The 24909-nt window shown below is 48.9% G+C and overlaps 7 protein-coding genes and 1 pseudogene across 8 annotated transcripts; 5 read left to right on the top strand and 3 right to left on the bottom strand.

Moving 5' to 3' along the window:
* The first annotated feature begins 917 nt into the window (after positions 1-917).
* Positions 918-4967, top strand: LOC1281626 (sodium-coupled monocarboxylate transporter 1). Of its 2 annotated transcripts, XM_321571.6 has the most exons (10): positions 918-1455; positions 1527-1686; positions 2833-2898; positions 2970-3021; positions 3162-3229; positions 3310-3464; positions 3527-3776; positions 3851-4231; positions 4291-4472; positions 4565-4967. In XM_321571.6, exons 1-10 carry the CDS (start codon positions 1250-1252, stop codon positions 4830-4832), a joined length of 1788 nt encoding a protein of 595 aa, XP_321571.6. In that variant the 5' UTR covers positions 918-1249; the 3' UTR covers positions 4833-4967. The 2 variants fall into 2 exon arrangements, with proteins under 2 accessions (XP_321571.6, XP_061505410.1); XM_061649426.1 differs by lacking the exons at positions 918-1455; positions 1527-1686 and adding an exon at positions 2572-2752.
* Positions 4968-5985: 1018 nt separating this feature from the next.
* Positions 5986-12827, bottom strand: LOC1281623 (uncharacterized; annotated as a pseudogene).
* LOC11175996 (uncharacterized) lies at positions 6228-7597 on the bottom strand. Its single transcript, XM_003435822.2, has 2 exons — positions 6769-7597; positions 6228-6704 (listed from the first exon to the last, which is right to left on the bottom strand). Exons 1-2 carry the CDS (start codon positions 7588-7590, stop codon positions 6267-6269), a joined length of 1260 nt encoding a protein of 419 aa, XP_003435870.2. The 5' UTR covers positions 7591-7597; the 3' UTR covers positions 6228-6266.
* On the bottom strand, positions 7622-11117 carry LOC11175451 (uncharacterized). Its single transcript, XM_003435823.2, has 2 exons — positions 8578-11117; positions 7622-8515 (listed from the first exon to the last, which is right to left on the bottom strand). The coding sequence occupies exons 1-2, from the start codon at positions 9997-9999 to the stop codon at positions 8069-8071; spliced, it is 1869 nt and encodes a 622-aa protein (XP_003435871.2). The 5' UTR covers positions 10000-11117; the 3' UTR covers positions 7622-8068.
* Positions 12828-13617: 790 nt separating the features above from the next.
* Positions 13618-15647, top strand: LOC11176009 (uncharacterized). The gene is made up of 2 exons (XM_003435824.2): positions 13618-14950; positions 15031-15647. Exons 1-2 carry the CDS (start codon positions 14060-14062, stop codon positions 15478-15480), a joined length of 1341 nt encoding a protein of 446 aa, XP_003435872.2. The 5' UTR covers positions 13618-14059; the 3' UTR covers positions 15481-15647.
* Positions 15648-16264: 617 nt separating this feature from the next.
* Positions 16265-17859, top strand: LOC11175591 (uncharacterized). Its single transcript, XM_003435825.2, has 2 exons — positions 16265-17184; positions 17254-17859. The coding sequence occupies exons 1-2, from the start codon at positions 16369-16371 to the stop codon at positions 17713-17715; spliced, it is 1278 nt and encodes a 425-aa protein (XP_003435873.2). The 5' UTR covers positions 16265-16368; the 3' UTR covers positions 17716-17859.
* Positions 17860-18001: 142 nt separating this feature from the next.
* LOC11175893 (uncharacterized) lies at positions 18002-21984 on the top strand. The gene is made up of 2 exons (XM_003435826.2): positions 18002-19428; positions 19495-21984. The coding sequence occupies exons 1-2, from the start codon at positions 18613-18615 to the stop codon at positions 19954-19956; spliced, it is 1278 nt and encodes a 425-aa protein (XP_003435874.2). The 5' UTR covers positions 18002-18612; the 3' UTR covers positions 19957-21984.
* A 1133-nt stretch (positions 21985-23117) lies between these two features.
* Positions 23118-24905, top strand: LOC11175559 (putative nuclease HARBI1). Its single transcript, XM_003435828.2, has 3 exons — positions 23118-23515; positions 23582-23659; positions 23949-24905. The coding sequence occupies exons 1-3, from the start codon at positions 23273-23275 to the stop codon at positions 24702-24704; spliced, it is 1077 nt and encodes a 358-aa protein (XP_003435876.1). The 5' UTR covers positions 23118-23272; the 3' UTR covers positions 24705-24905.
* The last annotated feature ends 4 nt before the right edge of the window (positions 24906-24909 follow it).

Raw genomic sequence — 24909 nt, forward strand, 5'->3', positions numbered from 1 at the left:
CACACTTTTGCTGGCTCGATGTGGCGGGACGTCACACACAATTGGACGTAATTCATTCAAGTTAAACTAAATCCGTTTATGTACTTAACTGCGCGCTCGTCACACATTGGTGGACGGGTCCGAGGTAGAAGTCCGAAACAAAACAATCAGACCCCTTTCTCCGGGTGAGGGTGTGCTGCAGTTTTATGCAGGGTTAATTGTGAAGGGTGCATAAACAACAGATATAGCATACAAGTTCTTCTTTTTCTTCTATTTGGCGCAACGTCGTCCTACGTGGACATGTCCCGGGCCCAATAATACAGGCTTTCAAGACTTAGTTCATTACCACACAGCCTGATTGTAGCCTGAGATAGTCAAAATCCATGCTACGATAGAGGACGGCCTATTCTAGGCTTGAACCAATAATGGGCATGTTATTGAGTCGTACGAGTTGACGACTGTACCACGGGACCCCATACAAGCATACACGTTAGAAAGTACATAAAAACATTCTCTAAAACAATTGTAAAGTGTGTATCCTTAGTCTACAAATGTATGGGTGGCTTGAAGCCACTTACTACTTTCATCGAAGACCATTTTGAAGAACCCGGTATCCATGGCAACACGTGCCAGCGCTGAGCAAATCAGGGCAAAGTCAGTTTATTAGGACAATCTTCAACTGCTGTCGCTACCGCTCGCCAGGACAGACATGTCCCTTATTCCCCCCCCCCCCCCCCCCCCCCCCTGTCCACAACCCATGACGGCTGCCAGATTATATTGCCCGTGGCCGTGTGCCTTCGAAGGGGGCAACGATCGTACACACCACTTTAGTAGTTTCTCTCGCCCCCCCCTGTTTGGTCGGTGGAGGTGAATTCGTAGTTGTGAGTTGGGTAAGCCGTTTACCGCATCACCGTCGATTGGTGGTGGTTCCGCGATGTTCAAACGGGATCCCGCTCGGCAGTTGCCAGCTGTTCGCGGGCGAGGATCGAACATTCGCTGCGCCACGGCGGATAGATAAAGGATTGTTCCTTTATCACGAACACGTTTCTGACGCGCATCTGATGTCCACCGGTGGTGTAGCAGCTTCCGAAACCGATACGGTAGTACTTTCTTTCCCTCCCCTTAATCGATAGTATCGGTGGTTTGTGTGTTTTTGTGTCTGTGTACATGAGTAAAACGCCCATCGTCCTGGCGTGTCGCTTGGGGTGATTGTTCGCGCAGGTGCTCTTCCTTCCCGATACACGAACCACGGCGATCAAAGGCGAAGATCATGGCAACGGATTTGGAGGACATTGTGGAGCACATGAGGTGGTTCGCCTGGCCGGACTACCTGGTGTTCGTGTCGATGCTGATGCTCTGCATCCTGATAGGCGTCTACTTCGGTTTTGTGCAACGGAAACCCAACACCGAGTCCGAGTATCTGATGGGTGGCCGGACAATGATGGTCTTCCCGATCGCCCTTTCCCTCATCGCTAGGTGAGTGACGACAACGAGGGGAACACGGTTGTGATCGAACGCTCACGTGTGCATGTCGTGTTGTATTCCAGCTTCATTTCCGGCATCACCCTGCTCGGGCTACCGACGGAGGTGTATTCGTTCGGCATTCAGTACGTGTATGTGGCGCTCGGCGTAACGCTGATGGGCTTCGTGATGGGCTTCATCTATCTGCCGGTGTTTCACAAGCTCAACATCACATCCACGTACGAGGTAGGTGGTAAAGCGTTTTAAATAAAGCGTCCTTTCACGCTCTGCACAGTGACGAAGGGTTCGATGAATAAGCCAGTGTACCGGGTGGTGTGTCATGTGTGCCTTTCCCAAACCCCAATTTCCCGCCCGGCGATTACCTAATTGAATCAAATTTAAATTTATACCCATTTTCGTGTATTACGGATTGCGCGCCAATTGCAACCCACTCGCCCCCCGGTGCCGGTGGGGAGGAACGGTGCCGGTGGGGAAGTGTAGCGACCCTAACCGAACGCCCAGAACTATCTCGACTCCCATCCAGAACGCCCCAACGTGGTTATAAGTTCAAATGATCGTGAATTGCATTAGATTATGATGCATGCACACCCTTCTATCGGTGCCCTAAAATGCAACAACACTGTTGTGAGGGGAAAGAGTGAAATAGTAAAGGACCGTTTGTGCATACTACCACCCTTACGATTGCCCTGAGTACGAACACATGCTCGTGTGCCAAGCCGGAAATAGTGAAAGTGTGCCCGTGTTTTCGAATTTGCGCACAGTCACTGCGCCCTGTTTCTGTGGCGATCTTCAGTTAGAAGCCAACCAACCGATCGATCGATGTTTCGCGTCGCGTGCATTGTATGTCCGTTTGTTTGGCAGTGTTCATGTGCGTCGGAGGAAAAGGGAAAACAAATCCGTTACGGTCCCCTGGTTTAATCGCGATGCCGACACGGAGACAGAGAGGGAGAAGGACACCCGTCATCATCACACGACGAGCAGTTGGCACTCAATTAGATTGATTGTTTTTAAGCCACTTGTGGTGTGTGGATAGGGAAGGGAGGGAGACAGGGTGGTGGTGGTGGTGGTGAAGATAATCTGATGCTTCATGCTTCGTTAGTAGAAGATTTACCGGTCCATTTTGACTGGTTTCGGGGAGGACGTGAGGGTTGGGGGCTAATTTGAACCGTGGTCCAAGTGGTCCGAATGTATGATGGATGACGGGTTTTACGATGTGCAATGGGAAGATTTGGCCCAAGGAATTCCCCCAATACACGGCTTAACGCGGCCTTATTTTGCATGCAGTCGTAAAGTAAGATCCGGCACTTCATGGCCGGAAGTTGTAACGCAAGAATGATGAGAACATAAAATTAACCAACTCACTCTTTCCAGTATCTGGAGACACGTTTTGACCGCCGGTTACGCATGTTCGGTTCGATAATGTTTACGATTATGAATGTAAGTATAACGGACGATTATCCATTTCACCTCCCTTACCTTATCATTAATTTGACTGCTTTTCTTTGAAGATCGGCTACCTTCCCATCGTCATTTACGTGCCGGCGTTAGCGTTTAATCAAGGTAATTTATCCGTTAACTTCACTCCGTCCAACCATTCCGTGGTTTCAATCTTCCCTTCTGTTGTATCTTTCCTATCAAACATACGCTCTATGTTTCCGTTGTGCGTTGTTGTGCTGTCCCGTCCTGTGTTTCGTGTCCAGTTACCGGAGTCAACATACACGTGATAACGCCGATCGTTTGTATTGTCTGCGTGTTCTACACCTGTGTGGTAGGTTTATGGGGCGCTTTCAAATTCCATGTTCTGTCCTCGGTTCCCAGAGTAATTGCTATTGCCATTCCCATCCACAGGGTGGCCTGAAAGCGGTAGTGTGGACCGATGTGGTGCAAACGTTTTCCATGTTCGGTGCGCTGGTACTGGTCGCCGTCAAGGGTACGATCGATCTGGGCGGATCGGATGTCGTGTTCCGCAGTGCGTGGAATACGGGACGGCTGGAACGGCCCAAGTGAGTGTGTTTTGCATTGTACTGCAAGGAAATTGGTCTATTTGTTTCGTTCTACTCGACAGTTTTGACATCAATCCAACCACCCGGCACACCTTCTGGTCGCAGCTGATCGGCGGGTTCGTGTACTGGCTGCAAACGAACGCCGTCAGCCAGAATATGATACAGCGGTATCTGTCGCTTCCGTCGGTCGCTGCCGGCCGGCGAGCTTTGTGGATTTTTGTGTTTGGCGTGTGTCTGCTCATGTCGCTGTGCAGCTACTGTGGTCTGTTGATTTATGCCACCTACCAAAACTGTGATCCTCTTACGACGAAGGTAAGCGTCCTCGTCGCTCTTTCACTCCCTGCTCCCTTTTATAACCTTGTCTATCGTATTTTCCCCGTGTACAGCTCGCCCGGGCCAAGGATCAACTGTTGCCGCTGTTTGTGATGGACATTCTGCGGGATCTGCCCGGGCTGCCGGGTCTGTTCGTGGCCGGTGTGTTCAGTGCGGCGCTCAGCTCGCTCTCCACCTGTCTCAACTCGATGTCGGCCGTCATCCTGGAGGACTTTGTCAAACCGTTCGTCCACAAACCACTGTCCCAGCGAACGATCAACTGGATCATGCGGTCGGTCGTCGTTGGCGTCGGTGCGCTTTGTGCAGCGCTCGTGTTTGTCGTGGAAAAGATGGGCACGGTACTGCAGCTGACGATGAGCCTGGAAGCGATCACGAACGGCCCTCTGCTGGGTACGTTTACCATCGGCATACTGATCCCGTGGGTCGAATCTAGGGTAGGTTGGGGAGCTAGAACATGAATGTTTGCAATAATTAATTCGGTAAACCATTTCAGAGTGCACTTACCGGTGGCATTTTCGGGGTGATATTCATGTCGTGGCTGAGCCTGAAGGCCCAGTACTGGGTGGCAACCGGCACGATAGTGTTCCCGCACAAACCAATGTCCGTTGATGGCTGCACGTACGAGTTTGACCGTTCATTGGCAAACGCCACCAGTACGAGCGTGTACACGACGGAGTAAGTATACAGTCCGAACGGTCGGTCGGCCCGAGAGAACGGTCCACAGCTCGACTTGAACACTCATCCTTGTACTTGTGATATCGTTTCAGTGATATTTTCCCACTGTTCCGCGTGTCCTACATGTGGTATACATTCCTCGGGGCGGCCGTTACCATCCTGGTTTCGTTGCTCTGTTCCGTGCTGATCTTTGAACGCCAGGATCCAAAGACGGTTTCGCCCGACCTGATGGCCGGCTTTGTGCGCCGTTACATCCACGGACCGGATGTCCCGTCGGTGCAGGGAAATGCGCGCGTCGTCGTCCTCACGCCGAACGCGTATGGTAAAAATGGTAAAACGTCACATGAATCTGCATTGTAAGAAGTTCCCAGCGAGATGGTGGGGAAGGAAAGTTTCGGAGAACCCTAACTGTAAGTGAAGGTGTTTAAGAATAGCTCGCTGTGCAACTTGAACTAGAGTGATGTGCCAAATAATTAATAAAATCTTGTACTGTAATGACGTGTTCATGATCCTGATCCATGTTGCGTGCCTACGGGCTGACAAAAAGGGGTTTCATCCAGAATATACAGAATTTGGAAGCTGAGACACATCTTAACAATCTATAAAGGGAAGAAGGGAAAAATATTACCTAAATTCGGTTGATATCTGGAAATAACCAGTGCCAAATATCTTCTTCGTGTAGTACGCTCCTGATTGAGCAGATTTAATGTTCATGATTGATTGTCCAGGATTTGCTGCTATTTCTATAAAGTCGGAAGAGGATCCTCTCTTTTATCACGCATCATTCGAATGTTCACAAGTAAATTAAATTGCATTACTATCTATTAGAATGTTGTGTATTTTGTTTTCTAGAAGATCATCACACCTAAATAAAAAAGAATAAAAAATGAAATACCCCAGATGTAGAGAAGTTCCTCAAACATGATGGTTTCAAGGGATCTCATATTCCAAAAACGGTCCATATTAACGTCACTTTACGGAAGTTTTTCTGTAGTGTCCATTTCCAACACAAACATCCTGGTTACGATCGACTGCGCGAACGGCTACGCGGTCGCTTTTTCTTTTTTGTTTTCTTCTTGTGCACCTTACCATCGGAAGTGTCCGAGCCGGATGAACTTGGTCTCCGATGGCGGCTGCTTCGCGACGACTCTCGCCGATCATCGCGATAATCGTCCCGGTGGTCCCGGCGTTGCTTGTATTTGTGTGATTTTTTCTTCGTCCCCGATGAGGTGCGGTGAGTATGATGGTCCTTATGCTTTATTTGCCTATGTTTTCTCCGCTCATCGTCACTGTTGCTGCTACTTTCCGTGTGGTCACCATTGTGGCGACCACCGCTTCTACTACTCTCTGGGGGAAAGGGCCTACTAAGCTTAAGCGGCGCTGGTTCCGGTTTGCTTGTTGAGGTGCCGCTTTTCTCGCGATCCTTATACTGCTCGTATTTGACACTGTCTGTAAGTAGCGGTAAGAAAGATACACAAGTGAATTTCCGTGTATATTACTAATAAACTAATTACCTACTTATAACTTTTGAGTTTTTATTATATTCTTGCATTGTTACTAGCTGTACCGCATGCTCGTTTAACCATTCCCGGTCCTTTCCGATGGACATTTCAATCAACACACGGCTTGCGTCTTCGTCGAAGCTTTTAATCTGAAAGATAGAAGAATGACAACAATATAGATAAATTGTAGTAAACCAAATGCATTAGCATTTAAAAAATTTGAATACAAAAATAAATGTCAAAAGCATTGTAATAGTTTGTCAAATTTAAATTCTTTTTTTATTGTCCAAAGCTATAGAAAGCCTAATCGGAACACGTCCTTCAGCAGACCGGCCATACGTGACTGGTACTTCGCGTCGGTTGTATCGCTTATCCGCACCGATCCCGAATCTTCATCCTCTTCCCCCGGTTCCCCCTCCGCAATGGCGGCCTCCTCGCTTGCCACCGTCAGCGGAATGTGCAACAGTCCCAGCACGAGCGCTTGACGCGCCTGCAGCTTGATCAGGCGCATTAGCACGGTGAGCGGGAACCACTCCGTTGCGCTATCGTCCCCGAGCCGCTCCAGATGGCTGAGCAGGGCGTTGTGGTACGTTTGCAGCATGTTGTCGTAGTGGTTGCGACGGAACGATTCGTCCGTCGACAGAAACACGGTATGCACAAAATCCAGCGCCGGCGATCCGTACTTGGCCTGCTGCCAGTCGAGCATTACCATCCGGCTGGGGAATCCGCCCTGCAGGAGAATACATATCGAGCGATCAGATTTCGGTGCACAACCATCAACAGCGGGCACTCACGTTGTAGGAAAACATCATGTTATCGCCCGCGTAATCCCCATGGCAAACGACACAGAACGGTTCCGACAGGGCCGTATCGCTGATGTTTTGCAGCTCCTCGGCAAAGCATCCCCGAAGGCGTGCCAACTTTTCGCGCCTAGCCGCATCGCCCGCCGGCAGTGTGGCGGCCGCATTTTCAAACGCTTGCTCCATGGTTTGCTCGAACCCTTCCATCGCGAGGACACGCTCACCGGTGACGTCACCCATGTACCGGTACTGCTCGAACAGCTCCGGCTGGTGCTTCTTGAGTGCGAGCGAGGTGGCATGGAAGCGCCCCAGCTGTATCATCGCCAACCGGGCATGGTCGTAATCCATCGGTTCAAATTTGTGACGGTTGGAAAATCCCCGCCGCTGCACATCCTCCAGTATAATGATGCCTTCGCCCTTTTTCGCATCACAGTGCGCATGGTAGCAGGACGGGGCAAAGGGCACCGACGACTCCTCCAGGTCGCCGGCCGTAGTCGGTGTGGCGGCCGTTCCTTCCTGCCGGGTGCGCTGGAATTGCTCCAGCGCAGGCAAAAGCTTACCATACACAAACACCTCACGCTCGAACAGCGCCAGCAGCGTGTCGTCGGCATCGGGTGGTGGCACTTTACACAGCACGGTCGCTTCCCGTGGCTCTTCGCGAAATGTCACCCGGTACAGCACCGACACTACCGAGCGGTTGTTTTCAAACACGCGGAAATCATAATCCACCGAGTGTTGATTGCTGGTGAAGCCTAACCGTTGGGCCACACCGGCAAGCGCATCTCGTACGTACTCGGGAACGTTTAAGAGCTTCATCCTCACTGACTGACTGACTGCTGAATGAAGCTACGGGATGTACACAGGTGGGTACAGGTGTCAAGTTTATTTAAAAACAATTTAAGATAAGATAACTCCACACACACGATAACAGGAGGCTTATCGGTACGGTACGTTTTATCGACATTAAGCGTCATATACACGGGCAGGTGGGAATAAGTTTACAATTACTTCGTTTTCATTCTCCGTTTGTCTCCATAAATGATCTACGGTTTTTATTTGCGTACAGCAAACAGCTGTATTTACATCCTCTGCATGTGTCTCTCAGAAAGCTTTCCGGCGAGGGGGTTTTCCTAAATCTAAAAGTACACCGACTCTTGCTAAGCTCGTGCACACTTTCGAGCCTTCCCAGCATTGCCTGTACACCTTGTGCAATGAACACGTCACGCGTACACATATCGCAATGTTATCGCAAATTCCATTGGAGGTGGCCAGATGCGTCGATGCCCCCGAGAGCTTACAGGTAGCCATATTGCACCATGTCCCGTATCGCCGAGCTCATGCGCTCCCGGTACGCCCTCTGGTTCGCATTCAGCGTCATCGCGTTCAAATCCATCTCATTCGTTTCGCGATACTTTTCGGCCGCCTCGTCCATATCGGGCAGATCTTCGTTGCGCGTGCACAGCATGGGCACCAGGAAGATGGCCATCAGTATGCCGAACCGGCCGAAGCGGCGTAGCTGACGCATCAGGGCCGTCCGCGGGAACACTTCCTGCGGGTTGTGGCCAAGCTTTTCGAGCAGTGCTTCCAGCGAGTTGTAGTAGATGCTCATCATCTCGTCGTAGTGCCGCCGCCGGAACTCTCCGTCCGTGCAGCAGAAGATGAAGTACGACAGGTCCGTCACCGGCGAGACGTACCGCGTGATCTGCCAGTCGAGCAGAATTACATGCTCTGGGGCGCCGTTCTGCAAAGAAAAGCGAAGATATAGCATAGGAATCGTGTGTGTGCGTGTGCCTCCTAACCTACCTTATAGTGAAACATAAAGTTGTTCACCCAACAGTCACCGTGACCGAGCACGGCGTAGGGCTCCGCCAGCGCACCATCCGTACAGGTTTTCATCTCCTGCCGCATATTGTCAATCAGCTTCTGCATCTTTGTCCGCTCTTTGGTTTCGTGCGGTTCAAGCGTTTCCTTCGCATCGGTGAGCATTTTAATCATCATCGCCTCGAACGGACTACCTTCCGGCATCATCACCTCCAGCGGGTCCGGCACCTTAAACTGCTCGAAATCGGCCGGCCGGTCACGCTTCATCGCAAGCGATACGGCATGCAGTCGACCCAACTGCTGCATAGTTAGCCGCGCGTGTTCGTAGTTCACGGGCACCAGCTTATTCCACATGCGATAGTCCTTCAGCCGCAGATCCTCCATGATGATGACCGACTGTTCGGTGGTTTCGTCACACTCGGCATAGTAACATTTCGGCACGTTAAAGAACCCATCCTCCCGACTGATGCCCTTCTCCTCCTGGTAAGTAAATATCAGTGGTAGCAGGCTCTTGTAAGCAAGCGTTTCGCGACTAAAGATAGTCATCGATTGGAACTGCTGACGGCGTGCCTCGTTCAGCGGTGGAATCTTGCACAGATACACCTCCCGTCGATCGCCCTCTTGCAGGAAAGCTTTGAACATTTGTCCCACGAAACCATCGCCCTTGTTGGAACCGACGTCAAACTCAATCTTGAACTTGCCCGCCGTAAAGCCCTGCTCGATTGCCACCTGTTCCATGGCATTGTACAGATACTGGGGAAGCTCACCAGAGCTACTGGCAGCATCAGCGACTGCTGGTGGAGCGGTAGAGCTTTCTTCACTGGCAACAGGATGCTCGGCAGCGTCTGTTTCACCATTTAATAAAGCAGTTTTCTCCAGTTCACTGTTTGCTTGCTCGGACGTCACGTTGTTTTCCACTGCCTCTATCTGTTCCGTAACTGCAGATACATCAGCTACCGCTTCCTCCTTTACGGATACGTCCGACGAGTCTTCGTGGTGCGGTTCTTCCACTATTTTTTGCACTGCAGCACTGGTTTCCTCCGCCATTCCACCATCCACCAGCACTTTTTCCACCGATGCTTCCGGTAATGCATCTTGCACTGTTTCCTGCTGCTGTTCAGGCTTCTTCTCCTCAACTACCTCAGCAACATTTTCTTCCCGTACATGATCTTGCACTGTTTCCTGCTGCTGTTCAGGCTTCTCCTCCTCAACTACGTCAGCAATTAACTCCTGCTGCACTGTTTCCTGCTGCTGATCAACCTTCTTTTCCTCAACTATTTCCACGGCAGCATCAACAGCATCGGACGACTTTTCAACTGATGCCTCCGTCGGTGTAGTTGCTGTTGCTCGCTCGGAAACTACGGGCTGTTCCGCACCGGATTCCGTATTGTGTTCCCCTGCCATCTTGCGATATACTTTCTCACACCTATACGGCTGTGCTTAGCGAAACTGGAGCTCTCTGCGTCAGTAGCTTCGCGCTACCAGAGTGGGTACACCGTGACCGATCAACTGAATCGCGACGACCAATTGACGAGCTGTTATATTTAGATCCCCAACCGAGATGCGAGGTTCCTGTCACGGTGCTCTGGCCGAGGAGAAGAACCGATAACAGCGTACCGTCGTCGTACGTAACCGTAGCTAGAATCGCATTTCCCAGCAACGGAATATGTGATTTATCTAATCACACCCGCCCCTACCACTACATACGCCGTAGTGTTTTTCACTCCCCAGACCCTAGACGCCACCACTTCGATAGCTTATCACGTCCATCAAAAGGAGGTATATCTTCATAGCGCTACCGCGAACACTGACTTTGTCTTTGCAGCCCCTCTAAAGACCTCGAGCTGTGGCAAAACGGTACGGTAACGATAACACATCACCAATCTACTCCCCATCGTTATGAAGCGTTCGGAAGAGCATAAGCTCAAATTCCAAGATTACCCAAGTGTCCTTGATTCCCCGACCGGCTACCACCAGCACCACCACTACCGACCGGAAGTTTGAGTCATCGGAGTGCGTTCCTCCCATTGTAAAATTGAGCATTGGCGGCGCTGCTAGGGGTCCTCTTGGTGGCCCCGTTTGGCCGTAGGGCCGTAGGGTCATTAAAAAAGTGCGCCGTACACTCACGATGACTGAATGATTTTTTTCTTCTAATCGCAGCGAATTTTGCGCCACACGACTGCCACCCTTATATGGGAATGGGAATGGAAGCGGATACCCCGTTTGGCCACGAGACTGTCGCACGTCGATGCACATTATCTTATCGGTGTGGGCATGGACGCCGGTCTATTGTTGCTTTTAGATTGCATACGCACCTCTGTTGGGAAGTGTGTGTTGTGGCGCAAGGGGAGGTGGGTGGTCTTTGGGAAGTAGCAAACCATTTTCGGCATACACAATTCATTATTTATGGCGAAACATATTGTGAAATTAATACATACACGATACAGTAGTAGCTGTGTAACGGACACAATCATAAGAATTACAACATTTAAAATGAGCCGAAGCTAATAAACTAAAAAACATGATAAAAATGTTACCAAGCCAATCAAATGTAGCCATATCGCACGGTATCCCGTATCACCGCCCTCATGCGCTTACGGTAAGCGCTCTGATTTGTGTGCTTCGTGTAGATAGCGATATCAACGTTATCCGTGTCGCGGAACATTTCAGCCGTCGCGTTCATGTCTGGCAGATCCTCGTTGCGCGTACACAACATCGGCACGAGAAACACGGCCAGCATCAAACCGAACCGACCGTACTGCCGCAGCTGACGCAGAAAAGCGGTCCGCGGGAACACTTCCTGTGGATTATGGCCGAGCTTTTCGAGCAGCGTTGAGAGCGAGTTGTAGTAGATGCTCATCATCTCGTCGTAGTGCCGGCGTCGAAAATCCTCATCCGTACAGCAGAAGATGAAGTACGCCAGGTCGAGTATGGGCGAGCAGTACCGGGTCACCTGCCAGTCCAGCAGAACAATGTGCTCCGGTGTTCCGTTCTGAAAGCCAGGCGATTGATTTAATTATACGTACACGACCGATATTTTGCTTCCTGAGCGGAAACCACTCACCTTATACCGGTACATCATGTTATTGATCCAGCAGTCACCATGCCCGAGTACCGCGTACGGTTCTGCCAGTTCAAAGTTGGCGTATCGGTCCACATCGGCCAGCATGCCGTCGAGCAGTTTTTGCATCTTGTTTCGTTCCCTCGATTCATGCGGTTCGAGCGTTTCCATCGCATCGCGTGTCGTTTTCTGCAGCATAACGATGAATGGATGTTCCGGACCCATCATGTCCTTCATCGGATCCTGCATCTTGAACTGTTCAAACTGCTCGGGCCGGTCGTGCTTCATTGCCAACGATACCGCATTGTAACGGCCGAGTTGCTCCATCGTTAGCCGGGCGTGCTCGTAGTCTACCGGTTTGTCCTTGTTAAACATACTGTAGTGGTTCAGACGCAAATCTTCCATCACAATGATCGCTTCCGCCGACTGGCCATCGTAGTGCGCGTGGTAACACTTCGGGATGCTGAAAAATCCATCCTCACGGCTTGGTAAGCGAACATGAGCGGAAGGAGCTTGTTGTACATCAGTACCTCTCGCTCGAAGATCTCCATCGTTTCAAACTGCTGACGGCGTGCTTCGTTTAGCGGGGGTATCTTGCACAGGTACGCCTCCCGTCGATCACCCTCCGTAAGGTAGGCTCGGAACAGTTCTCCGATAAACCCGTCACCTTTGCTCGACCCATCCTCCGTATCGATTGTGTACTGCCCGGCGGTGAATCCTTCATCGCGAGCCACTTGCTCCATGGCCGTGTAAAAGAATGCAGGAAGCTCACGTGCGGCGGCATCCCTAGTTACTTCACTCACGTTCGGTTGCGTCACATGATTTTCAGTCACCGCTTTGTCGATTGCTGCTTCTTCCGGAATTGTTACTTGCTCTAGTGATTCAAGCACCATTTTCACCTTCTCTTTCACTCAACTAACCCGGGCACTGTTCAAGACGATTGCCGTTGTGTGCTGTTAAACCGGCGTATCGAGAGCAACTAGTCCGACGTCCGATCAGAACCAGGGAGAAGGTGTGACAAAGACAAATGCTTCCTTACAAAATACGAGTGTTGCAATACGAACGGGGCGATATATCTTATCATGCAAGATTGGCAATGATTTAAAGATTATAGGAAAAAGTTCTTCGGATTTTGGAATACTTTAGTAAGGAAAAAAACTACAGTCTCATATTCAGAGAATTACTTAAACTGTACTCTAAAACAGTAGCTACACAAACCATTAAACTATACAATCATTATAGGCTACACTGTGCAATTTCCGCGGAGGGTTTGTAGTGCCGTGACTTGCAAAAGACTGATGTGCTTAAAATCGCAAATCAGTCTCCACGGGTACGCGCGAAACCGGCTGACCACCACCCCCAGAGAGCAGCGCTAGATGATAACAAGTAAATTAATAGAACTGCTCAGTCATTGGCCATGACCGGGGCGGCTTCCAAACACAATGGAATAATTTCATCGCCCTGGACCGCTCGCCCGCGGTGTAGCGGCGGCACAAACTGCGAGGGAAGAAGATATGTTTTGGGATGCAAAACTCTTTGCCCGCGCATCTTATCTTATCTGGTGTGTGCGAACGGGCCCGTGTGCGCACGAAATTCAAACAAAAAATCATCCCATCAACATCAAACAGTGTTTGTTTGAACACTGTAACAATAGTGGTGGTTAGCTTAATGGTTAGCAAAATTTCACATCAATCTTCATAAACAAAACGAACGTCTCATCAGCGGCACGGGACGACCAAATCATCAAATCGATCGTCTCTCTTCATCTAGCACACCCATTACCACTACTACAACGATCGTTAGAGACCACTCATGGTTATTGACACGAAAACGGACCTATCGCACAGCATCACGATCTATTGCGATCTAAAAAAAAGCAATGGCACGACCTTGGCAACATATTAAAACAGCGCCAGCGACGTCCAGCGGCCCGAAAGGTGGACCTCTACTGTCGATGTTGGGTGTTCGTGTTGAGCAGCGCATAGTCAGCACTAGCACCCTTCTAATCAGCGGTCGTCAAACCCGGAAGGTAGGCTTGAAATACAGGCCCAGCCACAGCTAATGATACGGGAGACTGGGCGGTAGATGGGGCGAACACTCGTTGAAAGATAGAAATGTATGTATATCACGTCTGTTCGTGCCACGACAATGTTCCGACAAGTGTGTTTGTATCTTGTCCACCGACCATTCACACAAACTCATACGATCAAGATACAACACCCCCTGGCAAAATACCCTTGCTCAGAATGGTGGAGTAGAACCCCTTGGGCGGGAATTTCTCGGTCAAGTGCACGCGCCGCTCAGTACTGATTTGGTCGTCGCTGTGTGAGCAATCGTACCAGCATCGCCGTTCGTGAAGCATCAATTTGCCATTTGGTGACATCACTGGAGCTTCGAAGAGCCATGGCAGATCAAGCACTCTCGTCAGCGATCGCGGAAACGTCCACCACCACCACCACCAACGGACATGGTGAAGAACGCACCGAAAGTGTGAGCGAACAAGTGCCGGAATTACCCGCCTATCTGCACGCCGCGCTCAAGCAGCTCGCCCCAAAGGAAGGCTTCACGGAGGGCAACTTTACGATCGAGTTCGATTTCGGATCGAGCAAGGGCGATGGGTTCGTGGGTCAGATGTTCAAGGCCACCATCAGCGAGGGCGACAGGCGGGAAGTGTACTTGTGCAAAATACCCCCACTGGACGATGCTCGCCGCGAGCAGTTCAGCTCGATGGCTGCCTTTGCCCGGGAGGTGCTGGTGTACGATCGCTTCCTCCCTACCATCTACGAGTACCAGCGAGCGAAGGGCATCCTGGGCCGGGATGATGGGTTTTTCCATACGCCCCGCTGCTACCATGCGCACTGTGATGAGACGGCCCAGGAATCGGTCATCATCATGGAAGATCTTCGGTTGCGCGAGTTTCAGCTGTGGAACAAGCACAACATTATCGATTACGCGCACGGCACGCTCTTTATGACACACCTCGGTCGATTGCATGCGATTTCGCTGGCGATGAAGCGTGACCAGCCGGAGAGGTTCGCACCGTTCAAGCTGCCGAACCCGTTCGATCCGATGCTGAAGGCGGACGGACCGTTTCGAAACATGATCCTCTCGCAGCTGCAGATGGTAATCGATGCGCTGCGCGAGCAGGACACGATCGAGCGGGCCAAGATGGAGCAGCTAAAGGAGGACGTGTTCGACGAGCTTGCGCGCTGCGGCAAGGCTGAATTGGCCGAACCGTACGCGGTGGTAGGACATGGCGACTGCTGGACCAACAACATGATGTTCCGATATGAGGTAAGTGGGCTTTGAGTGTGAAGGTACGCAAGAATCAACATTACCATAAGGCGTTGTTATCATTCCACTCACATTCGCAGGAGGGAATCCCGAAGGAAATCGTGCTGTTCGATTGGCAGGTTATGCGCTACGTTACGCCCGTGCAGGACCTGATGTACTTTATCTTTTGCTGCACTGATGGCGAGTTCCGGCGCAAATATTATCACGAAATGATTGACATCTACTATGCCTCGTTGTCGACCATGTTGACCAAGTTGCAGCATGATGCGAGTGAGCTTTTCCCCCGTGCAGTGCTCGACGAACAGTTGCTAGTCTTTGGTCGGTATGGGATATTGATGGGCATGTTCCTGGTGCCGATGATGTGCACTCGCAACGACGAACTGCCCGACATTGAAGCGTTGGCACAGAAGATGACGGAAACGCAGCAGCTGGATGAAAGTTTCTTCAAAACTACCGAATCCAACCAGGAAGCGTATGCCACACGCATTAGGGCCGTGGTTCAAGATTCCATACGGTATGGATATTTGTGAGCGTACATGTGGCGTACAAGCGTCGTTGGTTTGAGATAACCACGTAAATCTACGCACAGCACCAGAGATTGAATATTCCTTTCGTGATTCGAAGAACTCTTCATTAAAGATCCATATGAATGAACCTTCTCAAATGATCGATCATAAAGTATAACAGTACTCACTCAGGGGCATGGACTAGGCTTTGAATCTACCGCGCTTTATGCATGAAAATCATGATGACAGAGGGAAAAATTGATTGGCTCCAAACATTGAGATTTCACCATCCACACAATCTACCATGACTGCTGTAAAATACGAATGGTAGATATCCCGGCATCACGTTGCTCCTAAAAATCCATAGAATGACCTGAACGACGTGTGACCTGAACAGTCATTTTCGGACAGTATATTCTTATCGTCGTCTTTACCTATATGCCCAACAATTTCTGGATCGAGTTGCTACTTTCAAGCTTATCAGTCACTAATGGCAAGTCATTTGGCATCGAGCTGTGCCACGCGAACTCGGCACCATTTACTGCAAATGCTATTGTTTGTGCGAAAGTCTGCACAAAAAAGGAGATTTGTGGAATGATGCCAGTCACGCGTCGCCTCTGGGGTGTGAACTGGGTATAGGCGGTATTATCAATGTTAGTAACATGTTATCAGCATTTACCACACATTTACCGCGGGGGGGCAGTAGCACGCAAACCATATCTGGTATCGATATCTTTTCGCATCGGTCCCAGGTAGACGGCAATTTTGTTTTAAAAACTGATCTCCCGTAGTGCTCCAGCTTCATTGACCAAACAGTGAAGGTGTAAGCAGCTACTCCGAACCGCACAAACAACGTCTGCAACAAACGGTACAGTTTCAGTTCGAAAGGCAAACCCAACTAAGCATTACAAGATGCCGGAACTGCTCGCTACATCCTTGCCGGAGTACATTGCTTTCGGACTTAAGGAGGTCGCCCAGGAACAAGGATTTACGGAGGGCTTATACCGCCTCGAAAGTGAATCCGGTTCCAACATGGGCGATGGATTCGTTGGTCAGCTGTTGAAAGTGTTTATACGCGAGGCCGATCGTGAGCTTGTAGTGCTGTGCAAACTGCTTCCGGAGAGTGAAATGCGTAAACAGCAGGGCATACCACTGTTTGACAGAGAAACGGAAGCGTACATGCAAATTCTTCCCCTGCTGACAAAGTTCCAAGATGAAAAGGCCCTCGCGAAACATTTGCCCCGGTTTGACAATGTGCCTCGATGTTACTACGCCAAGACTACGCTCGACAAGATGGAATCCGTGATCATTATGGAGGATTTGCGCTTGCAGGCGTACCGTATGTGGGACAAGGCGAACCCTGTCGATTTCGAGCATGCCCGGCTACTCATGGCCACCTTGGGTCGTCTTCATGCACTTTCGTTTGCGATGAAAGATCAACAGCCGGAAGAGTTTGCCAAGTGCCGAGCGTTCGAAGATCCAATGGGTAAAATGTTGGAGCTCGATCCTACCAAAGGATTTGAAGTGATGATGGCCGGCATGTGCCGTAGAGCAATCGAAACACTGGACCAGCACGATAACTTCCGGCGGGAGAAACTGAAGCAGATACAGGATCGGTGCGTGCAAGAAATTGTTGCCTGTACGGATGGCAAAGCAGCCGAGCCGTACGCTATTGTAGGTCACGGTGACTGTTGGTCCAACAACATGATGTTCCAGTATGCAGAAGATGTAAGCAATGCTTGGATTGCACCTTGCAGCACAACATTTAACGCCTGTTGATACCTTCTTTTTCCCCAGAATAAAACACCTTCAAATATTAAACTGATCGACTGGCAGCTGTCCCGGTACGGTTCACCCGTGCTCGATCTGGTCTACTTCATCTTCAACTGTACCGACGAGGAGATGCGTTCCCATAGCTACCAACGGCTACTGAGCATCTATTACCACAGCCTTAGCGAGCATCTGCACAACCTGGGAGGAGACGTTGAGCGGCAGTATCCACGCATCGCTTTCCGAGAGCAGTTGAAAAAGTTTGGCCGGTACGGACTTGTGATGTCCATGATGGTGCTACCGATCATTTGCACTCCGAACGATGAGCTGCCCGATACGGACACGGCAATGGAGGGTTTCATGAATGACATGACTAATGGAAACACCAACGCTGAGCTGGCGTACGGCACGACGGAAAAGGCCGCGATTCGCTATCGAAAACGAATGTCCGGATGCATTCGCGATACCATACGCTATGGATATATTTAAGTTGGTGCAACGGAGATATTCGATAAGTAATGATATTGTGCTAGCCCTAGATGGTTTACTCGTGATATGATTTAATTTACTCAGCTATAGTTTCACGCGAATTTCAATGAGTAAAAGAGTGTTCATAGAGTACATTAACGAAAAGACGCCCATATATTAATGCTCTAAAATGGGTTGAGAAATCTACACTCATTTTTGAGGTAGACAAGAAGCAGAAGAATAAATAGAAATAAGCTAATTGCAGGAAGATAAACGATCACGATGGTCTGAAACACCGCTAATACACAACACTTCCGTCACAAAAACATGTACGCAAACCTTAATCAATGCTCGCGAATAGCCTAACATTAGGCACGATACATGTGCTTTTGTGTTGGTTTCATTGGGTATGGTACACCTTATTATCTCGGAGGGGGAAGGAAAACTTGTTATCTCGATCTTTTTGCTGAAATTGTGCTTTAAAGTCTATCTAATCATGTGTGCGTGAATGTGTACCTTGCCAAAGTACCACCACGACAAATACAAGTTACGAAAACGCTCGACGAGATTTGGCCCTGCAGTGCGTTCAGACGCGTTTGGCATGTGTTTAGTTGCAGCATTATCAATGTGGCTGTCGCAACGCTTATCAGCATCCAACGTGGACATAGGGGTAGTATAGAAACTTTGAACTGAGTGGTGTTTGATTCATCTGAAGAATAAAAGTGAAAAAGAAAAACGCCTGATATCTTAAAAAACGTTGGGCGGTCAACGGCTAGGTGTAGTTATAAAAGCAGATCCCTTCAAACGCACCTGCCAACCAATCCGACCAATCAGTTGCGGCTAAGTTACACGACGCAAAGCATCTGTTGTGCGAAGTTTGTTTCAATTGAGTGGTTTGAAAAGATTAAATAAAAAAAAATGTCCGCTAATCAAAATACCGCCTTTCCGCGCTGCTTCTCTGGTGCACTTAAGGAGGTCGCCCGGGAACAAGGGTTTACGGATGGTTTGTACCGCCTCGAAAGCGAATCCGGCAGCAAATTTGGGGATGGTTTTGCTGGTGATCTAGTGAAGGTGTTCATTCGCGAAGGAGACCGAGAGCTGGTAGTTCTGTGCAAGCTGCTGCCGGAGAATGAAACGCGCAAACAGCAGGGAATTTCTCTGTTTGTTAGAGAAACGGAGGCGTACATGAAAATTCTGCCCTTGCTGACAAAGTTCCAAGAAGAAAAGGCTCTCGCGAAGCATTTGCCCCGGTTTGACAATGTGCCTCGGTGTTACTACGCCAAGACTACGCTCGATAGCATGGAGTCTGTGGTCATCATGGAGGATTTGCGCTTGCAGGCGTACCGTATGTGGGACAAGGCGAACCCTGTCGATTTCGAGCATGCCCGGCTACTCATGGCCACCTTGGGTCGTCTTCATGCACTTTCGTTTGCGATGAAAGATCAACAGCCGGAAGAGTTTGCGCAGTGCCGGGAGTTTACTGACCCAATGACCAAAATGCTTGCGCTCGACCCAAAGAAGACATTCCCGAAGATGGCGGCTAGTATGTGCCGTAGAGCAATCGATACGCTCGAAAAAGATGATACATACCGACGGGGAAAACTGGAGCTGCTGCAAGACCGATGCGTGCAGGAGATCGAAGCTTGCATGGATGCAAATGCAGCCGAGCCGTACGCGGTAATAGGCCACGGTGACTGTTGGTCCAACAATGTGATGTTCCAGTATGCAGAAGATGTAAGTAACACACTACCGTACACTTCACTGAGCTTATTTTGGAGACGATTTTGTGCTTCGTTTTAGAATAAGACACCTTCCAAAATTAAACTTATTGACTGGCAGCTGTCCCGGTACGGTTCACCCGTGCTCGATCTGGTCTACTTCATCTTCAACTGTACCGACGAGGAGATGCGTTCCCATAGCTACCAACGGCTACTGAGCATTTATTACCAGAGCCTTAGCGAGCATCTGCACAATCTGGGAGGAGACGTTGAGCGACAGTATCCACGCATCGCTTTCCGAGAGCAGTTGAAAAAGTTTGGCCGGTACGGACTTCTTATTGCGATGTTGATATTGCCGATGATTTGTACGCCCAACGATGAGCTACCCGATACGAATAAGGCAATGGAAGGACTAGTGAAAGAAAATCCCGATGGAGATGATGAGGTTCATTTCGAATATGGAACGACGGAAAAGGCCGCGATTCGCTATCAAAAGCGAATGTCTGGATGTATTCGGGATATGGTTCGTTTTGGGTATATTTAAACTGTTGTGGAATAAAGCGCATCCATTGCTGCTGGGATGGTATTAGAAGAAGGATTGGGATGGTACAGTGATGCAAATAAAATTATTGAAGCAATTTTGAATGTCCATATAGTTTGCCATATGCGATCTGTATCCACGCTTTTAATAAAATGGTATAAGCCTAGATAAAAATCTTCCTCTATAACGTTCTACAATAGTCTAAATCTCAAAATTGTTTATGAAAAAAGTGTGTCGCGAGACCATTGAGAACCTTTTCCGCGTTTCCTACTCGAATACGGCTTGAAAGAGTCGCTTAACGACTGCAATCCGGCGTAAAATCACCGGCAAATGACAGATCGTATAAACCGCAAACCCGAGCTTTCTGTTATACGTGGCGGTAACGGATTTTGGTTACCGGGGTCGGGAACAGACTGCAGGTGAAAGTAACAATATGTATGTCTCGCGAGCAACAAGAGTCTCCACGCAGTCTTCACATCGTAAAGTGACTTGTGAAACCCTGTAATAGACAAGAGTGTGTGAGTTTCATATCAATTTGCAAACACAATAAACAATTTAATGTTTTAGAGCGTCACCACCTTGATGTTGTTTGCTGTTGTTCACAGTAAAATAATTTGACCACTCGGTCTCTGAATGCCGTTGTTGTGGACTAATGTCACTTTGTTCTGCTTATCTCTTGCCAAATTTGTCAACTATCGTGCAGATCTTCAAACCCGTTCCATCGTGTAACAAACGGAACTTGTGTCAAGGATGGCGTCCACGGTAAACGTTCCAGCGTACGTACAGCAACGACTCCTAATTGTAGCAAAAGAGGAAGGATTTGCCCCGGAGCAGTTCTCCGTCCAGTACGAGCTGGGCTCCAAAACGGGAGACGGATACATTGGACTTATTGTGCGGGCTCGATTCATTAGCTCAGTGCAACCAACACTAACGGTAATATGCAAATTCCCACCCGAAGATCGACAGCAACGGGAGCGCTTCAATGCAATGCTGCTGTTCGAGCGGGAGCTTTTTATCTACCAGCATGTACTGCCAGCCTTCGAGGAGCTTCAGCTACAGCACGGTATTGACCGGCAGGATGAAACATACTTTGGCAACTATCCGAAGTGTTATCACGCATACTGCGATAGCGACCGGGGAGAGGCTGTGCTGATACTGGAAGACTTGTTGGCCCCTCAGCGACCACCGATGAAGCTGCTCGATCAGTACGTACCAGTTGATTATGATCATGTGCGTGTACTGATGGAAGCTTTGGGCCGGTTCAATGCGTGTTCCTTTGCGCTCAAGCACCATCGACCGGAAATGTTTGAGAAGCTTCGCCAGCTGAACGATCTTTTGTCCGTCGTACTGGACACGGAACAAACGCGCCCTTTGACGCCACGCAACTGTCAGCTGGCAGCATCGGCCTTTGATGTGGACAAGGAACCAAGGCATCATCGTGATTTGCTCGATTTGTCCCACTCCATGAGGCCTAGGACGGGAGCGCATGTTCGAGGTGCTCGAGCCGAACCGTACGCTGCCCTGAATCATGGGGACTGTTGGACCAATAACGTTATGTTCGGTTACGACGCCAACGGTCATGTGAAGGATGTTTGTCTGTTCGATTGGCAGATGGCTCGCTACGGCTCACCCGTGCTGGATTACACGCTGTTCATTTTCCTTTGCGGAGAGCTCGAACTACGCCGTAGCAAATTCGACAGTCTTGTAACAGCGTTTTACGATGCTTTCTCTGCCACTTTACAGCGGATGGGTGGCAGTGCAGAGAGTGACCTGCCACGGGAAGAGCTCGAACGGCAGTTGAAGCAATTTGGGAAATTGGCTCTCGTCATGGGCACCTACGCGATACCAAACGTTGCTCAACTACCTCAGGCAGTGTGTGAAAATCCGACCATACATCAAGCAGATAAACGTTTACAACATTACTACGGCATGATGCGAGAACTGGTACAGGATACCGATGGTTTCGATGCGATAGTATAATAAATCGACAGAAGGAAGGATTAATAAAGTTCTATCACTTACCAGGCCGTACTTTCCTTGCAGTTTACCCATTGCAATTTTCACCGCTGCGCCGCATTTCATCACTAGATTTTCATCCGGCGCCGTTGATCTGTTGTTGCCCGTGCCAACGGTTCCCTTGATAGTTTTATCCGCACCAAGCCCTAGTCCTTTCGGTCGCAGCTCTGGACCAGGCGTTAATTTATCGCTTTCACTCGTTGGATCCCCGGTGAAACCCATACCACGCAGCATCGCCATACCGAACTGTTCGATTGGCACGGACTCATAATCGTCCAGGTTGCTTTGACGTGCACTATCCTCGAGCCGCAGTTCTGCCCGCAACGGTACGACGAAATTAGCCGCTTGTTCTTTCTTCACAATTGCGTCCGCTGTTTGTTCCACTATTTCCCGGGCGGCTCGTTGTTCGAGCGTTTCGCTGCCATCGGGTGCACTTTGGGATGCTTCCTGTGGATTTGGTTGTTTTGATTGGCCAGCATTAGCTGGGGGCGCAGCCGGTATCACCGGTTTGTTTGGCTTCGGTAGTGGAATAACCAGGAGCTTGGGAGCTTCCTCTTGCTGCTTGCTAGAATGATCGATATTTCAAGGGTGAATGGGATTCGTTTGGATTACCGGAGTCGCACAACTTACCCGGTTGTTTTTATTGTATTGTTTTCTATAAAATCAATTTTTTCTCTGCCATCGTGCTTTTTAGGGATGAAATTTGCTGCCGGGCTTTTTCCCAGCGGTCCTTTCGGTTTGGAGAATAAGGAAAATTTTATTTTCCCGTCACTAGAAGCCATCCTAATGAGTGTCCGTTCTACGATCAACACATTTATTTTAACCTTTTCCCAACAAAATATCGCCAAGCATCATCTGCTGAAAATCGTGTTGAATTTACAGGGTTTGTCACGATTTAATGTACGGTTGTCATAAGTTTTGGGTTGCTTCGCGTATTTTTTGGTGTGTTCCCACGATTTATTGGTCGGTTCCCAGAATTTGTTGGTTCAACTGTATTGATATCCAATTAGACGATACCAAAAAAATATGAGAACGAACCAAAAATCTATGAGATACGATTAATAAATCGTGAGACGAGCTCAAAAAATTATGGGAACTGACCAATAAATTGTGGCGAACCCTGTAAATTGTGGCCTCGGCTGTCTACACCTTGGGCGTTTTGACAGTCCGTATGACCAGTAAACAAACGACCGGGCGGCCGGCAATTGCTGTAAACAAATCGAAATTTGTTTTCTCTCTTAATTCTTTTCCAAAAGCATCTTCAAAAGATGTTAAATATGCGCGCAACTATCGCTAGTAAAGTATGGATAATAGCACAGTGAGTGAAATGCCGGCTGCTTCGGAGGAAATATCCGATGAGACCGTGCGGGAATTGTTAGGCATGAGTGAGGAAGACTTCAACTATCTGTTGAATGAAATATCCGGCAAAATCAGCAGACGAGATACGTTTATGCGAAAAGCATTTACGGCTAAAGAGCGGCTTATCGTAACACTACGCTTTCTTGCCACCGGAGAGTCCTTCATGGCCCTTGCTAGTTTGTATGACGTAAGTATATAGAACACTAGTATTCATGATGATGCGTTTAGTAAAGCTTTCCCCTTTTTCTCCCAGATATCTGCTTCGTCGATCAGAACCATCATACCGGAGGTGTGCGAGTGTTTGATAAAAGCATTGAAACGTTATGTTCAGGTGAGTTTTGTTGTCGTAATTAAAAACAAAAATATTCTACCCTATCCTTAACGTGGGGTCTGCGGAGACTTTGCCACGGGGATATGGTCGGTATAGTAATTGGCTCATCTTGTAGGATCCTGTTAAGATCTTGTAGGAACCAATACGTTTACAATCGGATAACCCCTAACTTTATCTCCTGTTGTAGAATTGGTATATCTAGGACATGTTATGGTGCAACATTGGGCCCATTTCAAGCGAAAGAGAATGCAAGTTTGTTTGCTAAAACGTGTCCTCTCTTTCATTGCAGTTTCCGCCAAGTGAAGCTGGATGGCTGCGCGTTTCAGAGGCATTCCAAGATAGGTGGCAGTTTCCCCATGCAATCGGCGTGATTGACGCACGGCATGTTAAAATCCGGAAACCGTTACACACCGACAAAGACTACCTCAACTACAAGGGCTTCTACAGCATAGTGCTGCTTGCCATAGTAGATGCCAGTGCTAACTTTATGTACGTTTGCGTGGGAGGAAAGGGCAGCATTGCGGATGGTGGGATGTTAAGAAATGCTAGCTACCATTCAAAATTTGAACACCACGAGCTGAACGTTCCACCGCCAGCGGTGTTAGATGAACGGCACGCGGTAAAAATTCCCTACATGCTGTTAGGTGATAAATCGTTCCTATTCACAGAGTACTGTATACGCCCGTTTGGAGGACATCTTAAACCGGACAGTCCGGAAAGTACTTTTAATTACCGTATGTCGCAAGCCCGCACACCGGCAGCGGTGGCGTTTGATGGTTTGTGTAGTAGGTTTAAAATTTTTGGCACAATTATTAATCTGCAGCCGGACAAGGCCGGCAAGGTTGTGATGGCAGCAGTGTATTTGTTTAATTTTTTAAGGAGGAAAAACACAACCGAGGAGACGTTGGGCTGTGGGAAGGGTGTGCCTGATTCGTCATACATTTTGCCTAGATTGCAAAGCAAACCGATCAAACCTGCCTCCAGGTTAGCGAACATTCGTTTACAGATAGCAAACTATATGATGGAGAATGGATGTTTAGAGTAGGAAGATCGTTTGGAAGAAATATCCAAAAGTGTTAGGAATTGCTTATATTTTGTTAAGTTGATAGAGCACTCGCTAGTTCATGAGATTGATCACAAGAAAAAAGGAATACGCTGAATATAATGTAATGTTTCTATACATTGATCTTCAGGTTGTGATATTATCTTTGCTTTTGTAAAAATTCTAATAAATTAAGAGCTCTCACCCA

This window comes from Anopheles gambiae, chromosome 2, assembly GCF_943734735.2.
Source record: "Anopheles gambiae chromosome 2, idAnoGambNW_F1_1, whole genome shotgun sequence".
NCBI lineage: Eukaryota > Metazoa > Arthropoda > Insecta > Diptera > Culicidae > Anopheles > Anopheles gambiae.